The 19,201-nt window shown below is 41.3% G+C and overlaps 1 protein-coding gene across 2 annotated transcripts in view; it reads right to left on the bottom strand.

Moving 5' to 3' along the window:
* The window catches only part of LOC124777746 (dynein axonemal assembly factor 5), a 98,700-nt gene that overhangs the window by 18,466 nt on the left and 61,033 nt on the right, over window positions 1-19,201 (bottom strand). For both annotated transcript variants that reach the window (XM_047253247.1, XM_047253248.1), the window contains 2 exons: window positions 18,475-18,657; window positions 11-195 (listed from right to left, as the gene is read on the bottom strand). In XM_047253247.1, the coding sequence (XP_047109203.1) occupies window positions 11-195; window positions 18,475-18,657 (368 nt within the window). The remainder of the gene's footprint in view (window positions 1-10; window positions 196-18,474; window positions 18,658-19,201) is intronic.

Genomic DNA, 19,201 nt, shown 5'->3' with positions numbered 1-19,201 from the left:
CATATCGTACCTGGTCTTCAATTAAAGCAAGCAGGGCTGGGAAAAGAGCAGAGCCAACTGGTGCCAGAACATGTGGATCAGAAAGGGCACCACAGACTCCAGGGTTCACTGCTGCCCATACACATGCCACACATGCAGTACGCACAGCCTCTGCTGACCGGCCTGCACGCCATGCCATGTTTGGAACTGCCACATCTGTGCATGTATCATAATAAATATACAATTACTAAGGACAATCTCAAAACACATAATATAACCTTACTTTCATCAATCATGCCTGGCTCTATAATGATTATTTAAGATATACTGTTGTGTCTCCTTTGTCTCTCTCATCCTCCTCACTATAACTGATGGTTCTTCTTAGTCACCAGTTCTCCAATTTATAAATGACACTACTATACGAGCATGAATAATTAACAACTGCATGATAAATGCACACACCGCGAATGGTAAAAATTATCTTTTTGATAAAGAGGACAAAATCAAATCTCTTGTATACATTTTGCAATAACAATTTTGTAGATAATTGGTAACCAACAATACATACATCACCATTTTTCTCCAGCACTGTTTGATCTTTCTTTATTCCACATTTAGGGTTGAATAATCTTCCCCTCCACATTGTCACTCTTCTGACTTCTCTTTAGGTTCCAAATACAGAACTGGGAATATCATGTCCTAAAAGTGCAGCTTTCAGAATATAAAACCAAAGTTTTGAGCCATATGAAGTTTCTTAACTTTTCACCTCATATTTCCTCCCTCTCTGTCTCCAACACTTGACTTTCTCATTTATTTGATAAATTGGGTACTGTGTCTCTCAAGTTGCAGCAGAAAGATAGAATGACTACTGAAGAGAAACACGGGAGAGGTTTAAAGGATAAGCTGTACAACTAAAGAGACTATTAGAGATTCAACCAACTGCAAGCAGTAAGAGAACATACAAAATCTAGTCAATTCATAATATGGTTTAAAAATGGACCACCAAATGTTTAGACATCATAAAGTATTACAACACTGCTGTAGTAATAATTAAAGTTGCGCAGAAATAAGATACACTGGCAGACTGGATTTCAAAAAGTCCAGAATGAAGAGATGAAATGTATGACACTGTTTGTGGAAATCGCAGCCTCTGAAACTAATAGAAATTCCTCAGACAAATTACTTTGAGACACACCATCAGACAGTCTGTGATGTGGCAGAAAAGCTTAAGCAGCAAGAGGACTAGTGTCAGAGATAGAAAAATTAGGTTTATTGATATTAAACATATTTTATGGTAATTACACAAAAAGAGATGTACCTTTGTCCAAGTAAACAATAAAGTAATGATCATAACAAAAACATAAAAAACCTTTTTTAAGTGAATAATGACATACAGATCATAAGAAATAAATGTAGTATCATAAATTCAGCTATTGATTTTCTTTTTATCAATGCTAATACCTCACAGATAAGGACATTAAAATTTTGAATATAGTATCATCCACATACAAAATCTGCAAACAACGTGGTATAACATGATAGTTTTTCCTCCCGTTCTGCCTGCATATGGAGCGGGAAGAATGACTGCGTAAGTGTCTCTGTGCAAACTGTAATTCGTCTAATCTTGTCTTCACAACCCCTATGGGAACAATACATAGTATCTGAAGAATATATCTCAATTATTCACTTAGTAGTGGCTCTTGAAATTTTGAAATAAGCTTTCGTGATGTGACTGCCATTTACCTTGAAGTGTCAGCCAGTCACAATATTTTAGCATTTCCATGATGTTTTCCTGTTAATCACTCAAACCTGTGGTCATCAGTGCTGCCCTTCTTTCTGTATGTTCACTATTTTCTATTAGTTCTATTTGGTGTTGGTCCCACACACTTGAGGAATATTCTAAGATGTGGCACACAAGTGATTGTAAGCAGTCTCCTTTACAGACTGACATCACATTTTCACCCATCAAAATTTTGGCCACTCACTGCATGGTTGAGAGAGCAGAGATGACTAGTGAGGGTGGTAGTAATATGGACCATGGATGCTATCTCACGATAACACTACCACGTGATAGCTGCAGTTAAAGCAGCTGCAAGAAAAAAACATTGTATTTTGGCTGCTACAATTGGAGGTTGTCATAGTAAAGAATCTAAGCATTGTCCCTTTCTCCATTTTAGTAATTATGGTTGAATTGAAAGTAGTTCTTGCCCGAGCCAGCGCATCGATCATGGTGATATGACAGAGCTAAAACTGTGATTTATGATGTAGTAATGTATGCAAAGTAGAGTGCTTTGAATCTCCGATACTGAAGTGGATGCTTGAGCCACTGTAAAATATTGCAAGGTAATAACGGGATAGATTTATATACAAGGTAGAAAGCAACAGCTGGATGAGGTAAAAGGACTACGTTTTTGTTTAGCAGGAGAAAAAGTGGCAGGGTTACATAGGAATTTACTATGATTTTTGCTTTATTTCTTTTGAGTAGTGAGCATAGGTTAGATATGAATAGATAATTGGCTGAATTAAGAGCAGCCTTTGTATACTGACAGCAATTTCCCAGTATTCTACCAGTGAACCTAAGCCTGCCACTTGCCTTACCTATGACTGAGTACATCCCAGTTCATATCCCTACAAATAGATGCACCCAGATATTTGTATGAGTTGACTGATTCCAACTGTGACTCATTGATGCTGTAGTCATAGGGTACTTCAGCATTTTGAGAAATGCACAAGAGTATGCTTCTCAACATTAAAAGTGAGCTGCCAATCTCTGAACTACTTTGAAGTTTCATGCACATCTGACTAGGTATTTGTGTAGTTTTTTTCCAGATAGCACTTCATTATAGATACACTGCAAAAAGTCTAAGGTTACTATTAATACCTAATACCATCTGCCAGACCATTAATATTGAATGTGTACAGCTAATGTTCCAACGCACATCCCTGAGGAGTGTGCAAAGTTACTCTTACTTCTGTAAAAGGCTCTCCATCCAATACAACATGATGTGTCCTCTCAACTAAGAAATCCTCCATCCTGTCATAAATTTTGTTTTATACCCCATATATCACTATTTTTGCTAATAAATGTTGGTGTGGTAGAAAGTTAAATGTTTTTGGGCATCAAAAAATATTGCATTCATCTGGTTGCCTTGATTTATGACTTTCTGGATATCATGGGAGAAAAGTGCAACTCGAGTTTCCCATAACCAATGTTTCCTGAACCCATGATAGTTGGCACAGAGGAGGTTATTCTGTTTGAGATATCTCACTATGTTTCAGCTTAGAATATATTCTAGAAATCTACAGCAGATGCACATCAATAACATTGGACATTAGTTTTGTGGATCACTTCTGCTACCCTTTTTGTAGATGTGTGAACTGTGCTTCCTACAATAACTGAACACCAGAATATCTACATTTTCCTTAGTAACTGAACCCTGATATCAGAATTCTGGCTTTTGCTTTGCTACTTTCCATTTCTCTTAGGCACTGTGCCATGACACTAACTTTGGTGCCACAACCTCAACATATGAACAGAATTTCTTTGGATTTTGAGAAGCTTTTTCAGTGGGAGTCACTGAAGGATTCATGCACTGCTCTCTCGACAGCCAAACGTGTTCCATTTTGCATGTATCTACATCTCTATGCTTTGTTTACAGCTATTATGCAGTTGTCACTGTTTCCTTACAGTGATTGCATGCCTTAGAGAGTCCCTCCCATCATGAAATGTTCTACTAGGTATAGGTCTATTCAGTACATGAGCATCTATCCAGCTAAAGTTGAGCTGCAGTTCTCTACATGTTCTTGCCCAGATGTAAATGTCTTCAGTTCTTTGACATAACTACCTCTTAGTTTAGCTTATTGAAAATGCAAATCTTCCTACTTAATTTTATCTTGCTTACTTGTTTTAGCTGTCTTACTTTTTGAGTGATCACTGTTGCTACAATTGCCCAATGGAAAATGGAAAAGAGTGTCTTGCATCAATGGCCAGGAGGCCCCTTGCAGGGCAGGTCCGGCCACCTTGATGCAGGTCTTATTACATTCAACGCCACATTGGGCAACCCGCATGCCCGATGGGGATGAAATAATGATGAAGACAGCACAACACCCAGTCCCTGAGCGTAGAAAATCCCCAACCCAGCCAGGAATCGAACCTGGGCCCGTAGGATGGCAATCCGTCACACTGACCACTCAGCTATCAGGACAACAACTGCCTCATGGTCATAGATGCCAGTTTCAATATGGACATCCTCAAAGGGTCACTTTGTCACCATTGGTTTGATTGGATTTGACTAACAAAGGGATAGAAAAACAACAGTGGTCTCAGTCCAATGTTGCCTGCACTAAAACTGCCAACTTGTTTTGGTTGCCTTTTGTATTTTGGTAATCATTATTGGTATAACTTGTAACAGGATACTCTCTTCTAGCACTACTTTTCCTCAACAGTAGTTGTTGATACCAGTATTATTTTTTGAATTTTGGACAAGTTAATATTATCTCAGTTGCTTTTCAGGAAACTTTCATATAATTTTATACACAATATGCTATATTTCAAGCTACAATTTATGAAAAGAAATTACTTTATAAATATTTAATTCTATGTTATAATCAATAATTACTAGTTCTGAATGTACAGTTAAAATTATTTTTTTAAGGAACATTTGAAATTATGAATTATTTGCACATTTAAAATTTCTATTATTAATTATGCAATTCTGTACTGTTTACTATGTTTATTTCTGGATTCATTTATGCAATAATAATCAAAATTGATAATGTGACGAAAACTAGTAGGAATTCATTTGTTAAGAAAAATTGTAAACCCTTTGGAAAATTGTTATTTCCACAGAGTGTGAGAGTAGTAAGCTTGCCTCTGATGTGATCACATGTGTTTTTGTATAATAGGTGCGAACAATGTAATTTTGGCTTTGTTAATGTGAATAATCAAAGTACTGTATGATATATTAAAATGTGAGTAAATCAGTGGAAAATATATTTACGTAAAAAATTCTGCAACAACAATATCCCAATTTATTTAGTTCAGACGAACCACGAGGACAAGTAGTTAGATTTTCAACTTCAAGAATCAGACCCCTAGACAAGAAGAACTGGAGCCATCTCAACATCACAATCTACGTAAATCTGAAAGTTTACTGCAATCTTCGCTCCTCTCAAATCTTCTTAAAAGACTTTGCTTATTAAATACTTGGACTTGACATTGTTTGATGTGGACAACAGATGGAAGAAGGAAGGAGGGAGGGAGGGGGGGGGGGGGGGGGGAGATCACAAACTGATACCAGTTTCAATGGGGACAGCCTCAAAGAGGGCAGGTATTTTTGCCACCATTAGATACAATTCCAAACTATCTCATCTTGGCAGTTTTCAAAAAAGGCATTTAGTAATATTTCACAGAATGTCTTCTCACATTGCCACTTACAAAACTGTAATTACTCTAATCATTTGTTGGATGATTAATGTCTCCTTCAATTATGACATTTTGATTACGAAACAAGTATACTAGTGAACTAAGGTTCTGGATAACTCTGGAAGTCAAACTGGTCATTGATAGGAAGATCCAGTTATAAATTTATACTTGAATCTTAATAGTGAGTCTTGCTTGAGCAATGTGGCATGGAATTTCTATTTCAGTGGATTTGAGTTTCTTGTATACAGAGACAAATATACCGCCTCCATTTCCCATTAGCCTATACTTTCGATATACCTTTGAATTACCCAACAAAATCTCACTGATATCAATTTTGGTTTCTAGCTAGCTTTATGTATCCAATTTGAGCTCCACTGCCTTTCACAACTGCTTCAGATTTTGGCACTTTGTTGTGAAAACTTCAGCAGTTGATTAATAGGACTTTAGTCATTTTATCTTTGATGACAGTCTCTTTGGGTCTTAACTCAGTAGTTCACAGCTGTCAGTATCTGGAATGGACGGACAGCCATCTAAGTTAAAAGAACCTAGCACAATGTGTAGTGTACCCCTGACTCATTTTGATGGACCTTACAATTTGCAATCCTATTCATAAGGCTACGAAATCACAATTCAGTCTGTTACAAAACTTTTGATGTCTCTGGCTCAAGCTTTCCAGAGAACCCACTCTGGGAACAACACTGCAGATGAGGCTTAACTGAAACTTCACAAGCAAGGCTGGTCTTCTGAACCCTCTTTACCAGTCACAGTAATGACCCAAGGTGACTGGCACCACGCACCACAATCTGCAGTTGACAATCTTGTTTGCATGTGGGCCCACTGCCTCAATATATTTTTCAAAAGACAACAATCTCTGTCATAAGCCATAAAATTTTTCATTTATTTTTGTTATCAAACAGCTGCAAAATACATATTAACCATGGAACAGTGAATCACACAACTTGTATAACAAACCCAAAAGCTCTTAAAAATATAATAAATAGCAGAGCTGTGGATTTTACAAATTGCAACATCCAGTACTTACTTATATGGTATTTCTATACGTCATGCCATAGGAGATGTGTCTCATAAATTAATCTATTAGTCCACAAGTGGACCCACACATCAACATTGGCATGATCTGTATCGAATATGAACAGAAAGATGGTAAAATTTGTGGAAGAACCCTGTAAAATACAGATTAGAGATGAACTCGACATCTGTTGACTGAGGAACCACATTTTATCATCATATGACCTCAACTTATATATTTGTTACATCCGTATGCATACTGAAGTCTAATATAATCTATACCAAAGATACAATCAAAGACATTACACACGTATATCAAAACTGTGCACCTAAGCATAGCAGATAGTTCACTGGCATACAGAATGGTGATAATTCGATTTTACATGCCAAAAATATATGATATGCAACATTAGCTACATTGTCAGGGCTAGAAACTTAAGACAAGAATGATAACTGTATCTCTATATAGTGAGAATAATAATATCTATGTATAAATCTTTTTAGCATCATTGGTGGTGGACAATTACACGAATAGCATATGCATTCAGTGTGCGACGGTGTAAAAAACTATGAATTCATTTTAATCTAGCTAAAGAGGAGATGAAAAATAAGGAACAAGTGTTTACTTTCATAGCTGCATGTCTAAATTAAGTTATACATAACATTAGATACAGATCATACCAATAATGATCTCATTTCACATGTGGACTGATAGATTAATTTGTGTGTCACATCTCCTACAACACGATGTAGAAAGATACTACGTATGTAGGTACTAGACAGTACCGTATGTCGAATCCATAACTCTGCTATTTATTATATTTTTAAGCTTTTGGGATTTGTTATGTGATTTACTCTTCCAAGGTTGGTATGTTTTTGTAAGTGCTTGATAATGACTGCACAGTCAAAACTGGCCAATAGCAGGAAACAAATGAAATATTTTATGGACCACAATGAACAATATTTTCCTTAAAAAAATCTGCAGTTTGTTGCAACATGTTCTCTTAATGGCTTCTGAAGCAGACTCTTCAATGACGCCTCCAGGCACACACAAAGAATGAATAAGTTGATTCTTCCCAATCTTTGCTGACACTTACCTTGTGGATACTGTTATTCACTGAATATTTCAATTGCTGATGATTACACACCCCTACACTTACGCACTTGCCTTCTGGCAACACGGCACACAGCAGACATGAAATCAGCACTTTTTAATGTCATTTTATAAATTTTGGCTCTTTTCCTGCTCTCATGTAACAATACTGTAAATTTGTGGGTAACAGTTTACTAATATTTGTAACTGTCAGTTATTTAATGATGAAATTCAATCCCGACTTTCCAAGTAGCTTGAGTTCACCTATAACCTTAATAAGACCATTTATATCCCATGTAATGAACTGATGCCCTTGAGGTGACTCAGACGACATGACAACCACCAATGGAAAAGTAATGGTCTTTGATGGTGGCAATGGCAGATCAGCTTCCTAAATACATGGATCATGTGGTAACACACCTATATACAATACTATCTACAGCTGGGTAGGAGTGGGCAAATGGTTCTCTGGTGGAGGTTGGTGATGGAGTAAATGAAGAAGGCAGCCAATCAGTTGATAGAACACTTTATAGGTGAACATGAACAGGCCTAGTTCAGCACATCTAAAACAGACATACTGGAGGTGACAGGAGGTGATCCTCGGACCCCAGCACACCGGCACGGGCATGCCAATATAAGCATTTCCTGTGGACAGCAGCAGCAGCCTGGCTACCACAGCATGCTGGCAGATGGTGGCTGACAGCTGCAGGGTGACAGTGCAGCAGCAAGGTAGCATCCGAGTGCCAGTTCTGCCATGTCTCACAGAGTTACAAAACTGACAGCATATAACCGAGAGCACGCACTAATTGCTTTCATTCTCTCGTTGGCACTGTTACAACTCTTATGTTGTAATCTCCTCTTGTGAAACTAAATTTGCTATGATTTTGAGACTTTTATTACAATGTCTGCACTGTACTGCGAAATTTGTGTGATTATTAAAACTGTTAGACTGCTGCACATTCTTTTAAGTGTTCTTAGTTACCACACAAGTGGCAATGTGGACATTCAGATTTTCACGTGTGTCAACAACAAGTACTATGATGACAACAATTGTTTTGTTCGTAACAGTACTTCAAAGCCTGCTACAGCAGTAATTGGAGGGTCAGAAATGCTTAGAACCAAAACAGCAAGTAAAAACGGACATTTTGGAAAAGGTGCTGACAGTAGTACTTGCCAAAATGCAACAAAAGGCAGCCCATCCACCACAATTTCAAGCCTATGACAAATCAGCCAAAGATTGGGAGTCATAAAAAGCAACACTTCACAGCACTCAAGGGCAGCATTAAAGCTCTCTTTCTATCATGGATGGTTGGCTCTCGTCATGGAACCCACATTGCTATAATTCGGGGCAATGTGTCACTTCCGTGCCAATCACCACCCTGCTCATGTGATATCTTTGAGGTGAGAGTTCTATTAATGTGGGAAGCAACCTAACCAAACATAACAAGCTTCGGCAGCAGAATTACAAGGGCCTAGTAGGAGGTGCAGATTTGTCACTATAAATTACAAAGAGTGATGCACAGATATCACTGTCAGGGTTGCAATCATTTGTTTGGCACCAGACAAACAGGTCTGCCAACAGACTTTACATTTTTATGACCCCACTGATGAAGAAGTCTTAACACTTGCTCAGTTATTTAAAGTTTTGCGAGTGCCTGGCCACCAGATAAGAGTCCTCAGCAGATGTTGCAGCAGTAAACAGTGACCACAATAAGTGCTCGTGCTCTGTCACATTCAGTGAGGCAGAAATAGCAGCAGTGCAGCATACCTGTAAACCTGCCTCAACAAAACCTCATCAGAAGCAGGCTCCACTGGCATATGCCTTCTCCCATCCACTTCCTTCTTGCCCCACTTGTTTTATCAAACATGATCATGGTGACTATCCGAACTGTTTAATTTACTGCCTGTTAAAAGTTAGGAGACACTGTGGCAGTATATCTCTATGTTGTTTCATGCCAACATGCAATGTGAACAAATGACAAATGTTATCAAGCCACAGTTCAGCACCCAGGTAGCATGCCATACAAGTTATTTACAACCATAAGCTTTTATCTTATGTGATTTATGAAAATTATGGAAAATATTGATGAAAATTTGAATTCCACTCTTTTCAAATGTGAGTTTTGTGCCTAGTCACTGAGTCCACTAAGTAAACCAAAAAGGTAAAACCACATGGCTGGAAGTCATTTTTGGTAAACAATAAACAATATTCAGGGAAATATTCTTTTCTGTTAGTTTCTATGCTTGAGACTAAATATTACTGTTAATGATACAAATGATATTCTGCAAAATCTGTAAGACTGAGTATGGTATAACTGCCCGCCCGGTTAGCCGTGTGGTCTAATGCGCTGCTTTCCGAGTGGGAAGGCCTGACAGATTTGCATCGAGGTCCGGTGTGTCGGCCAGTCTGTGGACGGTTTTTAAGGTGGTTTTCCATCTGACTCGGCAAATGCAGGCTGGTACCCCTTATTCCACCTCAGTTACACTATGTCAGCAATTGCTGCACAACACTTTCTCCAGATACGCGTACACCATAATTACTCTACCACGCAAACATTGGGGTTACACTCATCCGGTGTGAGACGTTCCCAGAGGGGGGAGGGGGGCGGTGGGAGCTGAACCACACAATAACCCTGGGTTCAGTGTGGGGCGGCGGTGGGGTGACTGGACTGCTGTAGCCTGTTGCGGGACGAAGCCTCTCCATCATTTCTAGGTCCCCAGTTCCATACCATACCGTCGTATAACTACTGAAGTCTATTTCATCACAAAGTTATCTTCTGAGAAGTTTCCTTGTAAATTCAACAAAATCAGCAGTGACAGACATAATTTCTGTGACTGGTCATAGTAAGAAGTCCACACAGTGTTAAATGTGTGGTGTCGACAAGTACAAACAACATATCTCCGCCATCGCAAGATCTTGGACTCTAACCTAACGGCCCGTGTCATCTTGCTTATTCTGTTCACAGTATGACTTTCTGTAATGTGGACATTTGTACTTACCGATACAAAATGTATTAAGTGTGTTTTCCTTGGGCTACAACCCAACATAATTCACAAAATGGTGACCCCAAATAAGAATTCGCACGCTGTTTCTTCTAGTGCAAGTATTTTCTTGTCTACTACGTTGGCTTTGTTTGCGCCTTCCTTCATTCCACTTGGCCATGTACCTACATCTATATCTACAAGATTACTCTGCTATTCACAAAGAAGTGCCTGGCAGAGGGTTCAATGAACCACCTTCAAACTGTCTCTCTACCGTTCCACTCTCGAACGGCACATGGGAAAAACAAGCACTTAAATTTTTCTGTGTGAGCCCTGATTTCTCTTATTTTATCGTGATGATCATTCCTCCCTGTGTAGGTGGGTGCCAACAGAATGTTTTCGCAATTGGAGGAGAAAACTGGTGATTGAAATTTCATGAGAAGATCCCATAGCAATGAAAAATGCCTTTGTTTTAATGATTGCCGCTCCACGTATCATGTCTGTGGCAGTATCTCCCCTATTTCGCAATAATACAAAATGAGCCGCCATTCTTTGTACTTTTTTGATGTCATCTGTCAGTCCCGCCTGATACGGATCCCACATCGCACAGCAATACTTCAAATTAGGGCAGACAAGCGTGGTGTAAGCAGTCTATTTAGTAGGCCTGTTGCACCTTCTAAGTGTTCTTCCAATGAATCGCAGTCTTTGGTTTGCTCAACCCACATTATCTATGTGATTTTTCCAGTTTAGGTTATTTGTAAGTGTAATCTCTAATTATTTAGTTGAATTTACAGTCTTCAGATTTGTGTGACTTATCGCGTAATCAAAAAGTAGTGGATTTCTTTTAGGATTCATGTGAATAACTTCACACTTTTCTTTGTTCAAGGTATACTGCCACAAAGTACGTGGATATCAAAACTCCTGCATGCACAATGGGACATTTTGTCACTTCACTACCACCTGGATTCTACAACACATTTCCTGCAGTTTCATTGCCTCAACACGTTTGCTACTCAACAGAGCAACATGTGACTGTAGACTCAGGTTTTACCTCTCCAGCGAGTATACATTGACATGTGCATTACAAAAACGATAATGAGATGAGCAAAGTTCCTGCATTTCATCATGCTAAGGTGGATTCTGCATTTCGTACACAAACTACGTATCAGACGTCGGCCACCTGAGCAACCGTTACAACAGTGCCGTGTGCAACCTTGCCTTTGTTAGGACAGACCACATGTACCGATCGTGCTCCCGTGATGCCCGAGTGCTTTACTGCTTCATTGTTTTACAAAGTGGACAATGCCCATTGTATATCATGAAAATTTCCAAGTATGTTTCTGCCCCCAGTGACCATTCGGCCCCTCAGTGCACTTTACGGGCCCCCACCTGATGTGAGCAATGTGCTGCACAGCGATATTAACTGTGGTTTCTGCACCTCTGAACATGCCCCGGCTCGTCATGTCAACAGCCCGGTGGCAACATTTAACTGTGCTCTCCCCCCCCCCCCACCCCCCCCCCCCCCCCTCCCCGACCACTCTCCGCTCCCACGTCACCACAAGTAAACTTTCAGGGGGTTTCAGCTGCAACTGTTCACCCGCTCGCTATTCACATGGCTCTGGCCATGCCTTCCGTGTTGGACTTCCACGCCGTGAGCTTTGCATCGAACAGTTCTACAGCAACATTTCTTAGTGCTTCAGTGCCATTCTCATCTGCTCTGACAGACTACTCGCTCGCACCCTAAGCATGGCCGTCTGTGTCAGCTGTGCTGGTCCAGCATCCATCACATATGAGTGAACGAGGGACTCAGATACAGAACTAGGTGGGCCCTCGTCAGCACCACCAGACCGCTTACTGACCCTGCCCCCTCTATCCAAGGACAACCCAGCAATGTGGTTTGCACTGGTAGACAACTTGTTCGAACTGTACTGCATGACTGATGACAATTCAAAATTCCTGTGTCTCATGACTCATCTGCACAGGCACATAGACCTGATCTGCAATCTACTTCTGATGCGGCCGCTAACTTCAACGTACGATTTTGCAAAACAGACTCACTGAGTGCCTCTCGCGCTCCCCACAAGAGGTTATTCTGCAAAAACTGTACGAGGAACATCTCGGCAACTGCAGCCCATCCCAGCTTTGGCACCAGCAATGCCTCCTGGTCAGAGAGCAGATAATGTTGGATGAAACCCTGTTTCAAAACTGCCTACAGATCTTCAGATTCATCTCCTCCCCCACACCCTGGAATCCATCGGTTCGTGTGTGCAGATCTGATGGCTGATCAGGACTATTTGCTCACACACCAGCGTCATCAGCAGGAGCTCATGCAACAGGTTGGCATTCCTGCACTGGTAGTTCTCCCGGCCTCTGGCAGGGGAAGGCCACGCTTCGCTTCTCAGACTCCTGCGCCACCTGGCACACAATGCATGCACTCTCCACCCACTGAACCACTGCATATCGCACCTGCTCCATATGCCCTGGCGTATGAACCCGAATACACTGAGGATGATCGGCTGCTTCCTCACCCAACATACCCTCACTGTTGGTATCACAACGTATTTGGTGACGATGCAAAAAAGTGCCACCCTCTGTGCAAGCATGTGAAACACCAATCATCTGATAAGCGCCAACCACACTAAATTCCATACAAGCCACTGCCCTGTCAAATGGCTGCCTTTACGTCAAAGACTATTCTTTGAGTCACAACTTCCATTTAGTTTCCACCGTCACGAATGGAACTGTTCACCACATCGTCACATCCGAGAGCCCACCTATTCGCCTCAAGGCTCACCGCCTCAACCCACTCAAGTTGCGCTCGGCTCACCACAAATTCAGGAACTTCTTGAGGCGGGAATTTTACAGCCCTCCGATAGTAACTGGTCACTGCCCATATACCTCAACCCTAAACAGGACGGCTCCTTTCATATGTGTGGTGACTACAGATGCTTGAACACTAGAACTGTGATGGACAATTATCCTGTACGAACATTTCTGACTTCACTCACCTTCTCGCAGGTGCTACAATTTTCAGTGTACGTGATTGCAAATGCGCTTACCACCAAATCCCAGTCACACCCAAGGACATTCCGAAATGATCATCCCCATCGAGTTGTACGAGTACCATTTCATGACAATCGTGTTAAAAAAATGCCTCACAGATATGGCAACACTTTACTGACTCTCTCTTGCTCCAGTTCGACTTCTGTTTCGTATATCTCGACGATATCCTGAGCTTCAGCAAATCCACACAAGATCACGAACACCACGTCGTAGTAGTAAAGGACACTCTTTCATCTAACAGTGTCTAGATTAACACTGACAACTGCAACTATGTCAACAATCTGTCCAATCCCTGGGGTAAACAGTCTCGGCTGACGGTATACACCCTCCTGAATTGAAGGTGCAATCAATCTCATCCATGCCACTCTCTACCACATATAAAGAGCTCCGGCAGTTCCTGGGAACGATAAACTACTACTGTCATCATTTGCCTGCAGCAGCCGACACCCAGGCTGACCCCTCTGGTAAGCAAACTTCAGGGACACGCCACGTTCTGTGGAGCGAACCACTGCACGCAGCCTTCCAGACCCTGAAAGACTCTCTCACATGAGCTGGCAGCCTCGCTCATCCAATCTCGGATGCTGAACTCTTCATCACCATGGATACCAGTGACTCCGCAGTAGGTGCGGTCCTACAACAATGCCACAACAACGTGGTCATGCCACTTCAGTTCTTTTCGAAGACGCTTTCACGTGCCTAGCAAAAATACTCAGCCTTCGACTGTGAACTCTTAGCAGTTTATGAGGCGGTGAAACACTTCCACCCCAACATCGAGGGCTGACCTTTCCACTTCCTGTCCAACCATAAACCAGTAGCAGACGTCATATGCAACCTCTCGACCCCCCCCCCCTCGTCACTTTCGGCATTTCGATTTCATCTCTCAGTTCTCTATTGACGTCTACCATATAAAAGCCACCTTCAACATCATTGCAGTTTTCCTTTCCCACATTAACCCCATCCCAACAGTCATTGACCTTTCCAACATTGTGTCCCTACAGAACCAGAACAAGGATAGACAGCAGCTCCGCTTCGCTGTTTTTCACCAAAGCAAAATTTGCCAATGTCTGAGAGGAGGTCTGATGCGACTCCTCCACTCGCACCCTCCGTCCCCTTGTCCCCATCTGCCTCTGCCATTCAGTGTTTGACACGCTACATTCTCTGGCACGTCCGGGAATTAAGTCATCGTTATGTCTTGTGTACAAACGATTCATGTGACGAGACATGAAGCATGAGTGTCAGACCTGTGCCCAGAATTGCATCACCTGGCAGCGCAACAAAGTCACCAGGCACACTGTTCTACCTCTCCGCAAATTTGACATTCCATCTGGCCACTTTCAGTATGTATCTGGACCTCATCGGCCCCTTTCCCCCCTCAGAGGGCTTCTGTTATGTTCTTTCTTGCATCATGATTTATCTCTGCGGGTAGAGGCTGTACCTCTCACCAACATAACCGCCAAAACTGTGACTACGGCTTTTGTTCCCCCTACATTTCCTGTTGCCCCGGTACCATCACCACTGACCAGGGCCGCAGTTTGAATCAGCACTCTTCGCCCAAGTCTGCCAGCTGTGTGGTATAAGCAAAAGTCACAACACTGCCTACCATCCCCCCAAGGAAACAGACTGGTAGAATGTTGGCATCGCACTTTCAAGACAGCACTGCAGTGTCACGACAATCTTTGGACCGAGGGCTTCCCACGGGTACTCCTTGGCCAACAGTCATTGTACAAACCAGATATCGAGGACACCTCAAGTGAGTTTGTTTACGGTGAAAACCCTGTCCTCCCTGGGGAGCTGTTACAATCTCCCCTCCCTGCCGCTCCCACCCCCGTTCCTGACTTCATAAGCCGGATCAGAATCCATTTTGCAAATATTTCCCTGACCACCCCCCTCGAGGCATACTCCCCCCCCCCCCCCCCACTCCTATGTGCCATCCTATCTCCTTTCATGCAAGTTAATTTTCCTCCATGACGACACTGTCCCAGCTCCACTCTCCCCACCATATTTAGGCCCATATGAGGTCATAAACTGCACTGCTAACATGATGGACGTCCGAGTTAAAGGTTTACACTCACTGTTTCTCTCCATCGCATGAAACCGGCACACCTTGACGCAGCATCTTTCACGCCCAAAGACATTATGCAGCCTCCCAGTCCTGAGGATTTGCACCGAAGCTATGACCTCTCAGAGCTGCCGCCGCAGTCCTCACCCAAAAGCGCCTGCCGTTCCTCGAGTTCTTGCCCTCTCTCTCTCTCTCTCTACCTCCTCCCTGCTACACCCTCTAGTGGTTCTGCAAATTGACATCCCACCTGAACTTGTGGAGGACATCACTGTCCTCATCAACGACAACCACATCTTCCTCCTGCTGCAAGACAACTCGCCCCACCAGACCGGGGACCTGGTTCAGCAGTCGATTGCCAGCTCCCACCCTCTCCCACGAGGGGTCGACTACACGCTCCTTCGAGTTACGGTGACCCCCCTAGGGAGGGTTACAGTTCGGGCTGCCAGCTGATCATGCAGGGGACACAGTCCCTCCCCACACCGCTCCATCCTCATGTGTGGGCCGATGCCTCGTCCGCCCACACCACCTATAGGAGTTCCACATCAACCTCCCAGTGTGGCCACTGCCACAACAACCTCCCGAGATGGACATCCCCATCACATCACTACTGTTGCCCTCACTGCCTTCATTGCCGGACACTGCATTCAAACCGGGGGCTCCACACTGAATTAAACCAGTTCAGTGCAACTTTTATCCTGACATGTATTTATGGTTTCTTGGTGAAGGTATACTTGCTTATTATATATGTGTAAAAATCAAGTATGATGTCAGGGGAAAAGAGGATGACTGATGACTTCGTTAGTGTTGGACACGGTCCCTCTCTGCAATACACTGGATTTTCAAATTAATTTTAGGTGTTAGTTACTCATTTTAAGATAGAACTGTACATATAACTGTCTTTTAGTGTAATGAACACTGCTTCATATTTCTGAATAATATTTGAGGTTTTGCATGGTTGCATTATCCAGTCATTTTCATCTACATCATGAGATGCCATTTTTGCTGGCCATGATGAATTCCTAAATTGCATCTATCTTAAGTGATACAGACCAAATATTCCTTATCTAATCTATTTTGTTGTTATGTGTAGGCAGTAGAGATACATATGCTTTCTTTATAGGGAGTTCCAAAGATTGTACAGCTTTCTCAGCCTAAAAGTGTCCATAGTCAAGCCAGCAGTATTCAAGCTGTGTGTAACACTATGCGGATTCTGATTTTCAGCTGGAAAGGTCATCTAATGGTATACTGAAATAGTGAGAATTCTTTTCAGGTGTCTGGGAATTGATTTACCATACGAACCATCGTTCAGGCAGGTTCTTTAACAGAATGTAGGCCACCAGGAATTTTAGTCAATCAAAGAATCCACCTTCACATGAACAACGGAAAACTTTTTGTTGTTTTCTGAGGAATTCATTATAGGTTCAACATCATCCACTGTGTAGTATCATTCCTCTGTCCACCAACATGTCCCGCACTAGTTACTAGCTGCAGTAAATGGAAAACTGACAGTGTTTCCAGATCAACGTCTATCATGCAAACAGGTTTCTTTTTTGCAGTGTACAAAGCATGGATCCACACAGAACCGTAATCATCAAAAAATAGAAATGTTTGAATTTAGACTAGTTGCCTTTCTGCAGTAAGCGATTCACATGCGATCTTTCTCTAACGAATGAATGAAACATTAAATCCTAAACTCCTTCTGTAAATGTATATGGTATTTGTTGAGTGACTGTCTTTACCATATCACTGCTGTTTTCCATCCATGATTGCACTGTAATAAATGATATTAATCATGCACTATATAGCATATAGGAAAACCAAAAGTACATAAGAGGATAATGTGTGCATCAGAAATTCTCCTTTGCCCCAATTTCTTGTCAGGCAACTCTGACTTAGTAGCTGCTGAGGCACTGAACTGTAGTAGTAGTAGTAGTAGTAGTAGTAGTAGTAGTAGTAGCAGCAGCAGCAGCAGCAGCAGCACTGACCTATTCTTTATCCCATGTACTGTAAACACAGGACTCTACTTCTAATTACACTGATATACATATTATGAGGCACAAATAACACATTGTTTACATGCTAATAGTTTTGTTTACCACAGAAAACTATGAATGTATTAAATAAATTATTAATTGGCGACTCCATAGTGTCCTGTGCACTACGACCAGATAATGGGTATACTTGAAAGGAGAGACAGCATTGGTCGTATATTTTTGTTTATTATCGCAAAATCGATTTTCTGTCACTTAGTGACCATCTTCAGTGCTGTAATATATAACTTAAATTAGTAAGCACTGGTGTCAATAAGCTTACGGCGATCACGTAGACTCATAGTCTATGTGATCGCCGTAAGCTTATTGACACCAGTGCTTACTAATTTAAGTTATATATTACAGCACTGAAGATGGTCACTAAGTGACATAAAATCGATTTTGCGATAATAAACAAAAATATACGACCAATGCTGTCTCTCCTTTCAAGTATACCTAAATAAATTAGCTGTACCACAAAAAAGAAATGCCAATTACATTTTCTACACACATCAGCTATGATCCTCGTTGTCATCAATCACTTTGACAATATATCCTCCTAACAATGAAGAAATGTAAGAGCATGTAGTAGAAAAAAGGGCAGATATCTTGGGAATAAAAAAAAAAAAAAACAGGGCATCACAGTGGATGACCCTGTGAGGAAATTATCCTAAAATGTTTCACAAATGCACAAAGAAAAACTTTCTTCATCAGTTCCACTAGTTTCATTATACATACAGTTGTCAAATAACTCAATATTAATATTTTTGTAATACTGTAATATAAATACACAACCTAAGACTCTCAAAATTACCTTGAAGAAAGGATATTAGAAATAAACCAGCATCCTGGGCTCGTTCCAAGTTCTTCTCTTTCTCCTTGAGGATGTCTGACAAAATGGTGAAGCTCTTCAATCTCATTTCAGCATCATTGTCTGGTTTCATTGTTGCTTTTAATATGGAGAGGATGGTATCTGCATGAAGACCAAACACAGTCCCTGCAATTGAAAAGGAAGTCATGTGATTTATTAAAACACCAATTTTATAAAATTACAAAGAGACAGAATTGTTGACCAACAACGACTATCACGGGGCAAAATTCCAGTACACATTTAAGAGTGAAAATACTACTCCTAAATTTCAGTACTGCTATTTTCTTCCTCACAGAACAAAGAGGGATAGGTTTGGGAAGGAGATGTAGTTCACTCAGACCCCAGGTTGTCAAGGACTCACCAGTGATGAAGCAAGGGGGGATAAAGATTTTGTAGATCCCTCTCAATCTGGAGGCTGAGCAATATACTCCCCATCTCAACCATTCCAAACATCTTTGATTCTGAGGAAAAAGTTAACTGTCCCAAAAACAACCAGTAGTATTTTCACATTTAAATGTGTCTATCAGCATTACTGGAATTTTACCTCCCGAAGATGAGTGCTAATTCAGTACGCCTCACTGCAATTTTACAGTTTTATCAAATGCATTCTCCCTTTGACAAAATACAAGTTTTAGTTAACATTGTTCTTTCATTCAGAAATCTTACAACT

This window comes from Schistocerca piceifrons, chromosome 2, assembly GCF_021461385.2.
Source record: "Schistocerca piceifrons isolate TAMUIC-IGC-003096 chromosome 2, iqSchPice1.1, whole genome shotgun sequence".
Taxonomy (NCBI): domain Eukaryota; kingdom Metazoa; phylum Arthropoda; class Insecta; order Orthoptera; family Acrididae; genus Schistocerca; species Schistocerca piceifrons.
The sequence above is the reverse complement of the archived record's forward strand: the minus strand, read 5'-3'. Positions and strand labels throughout refer to the sequence as shown.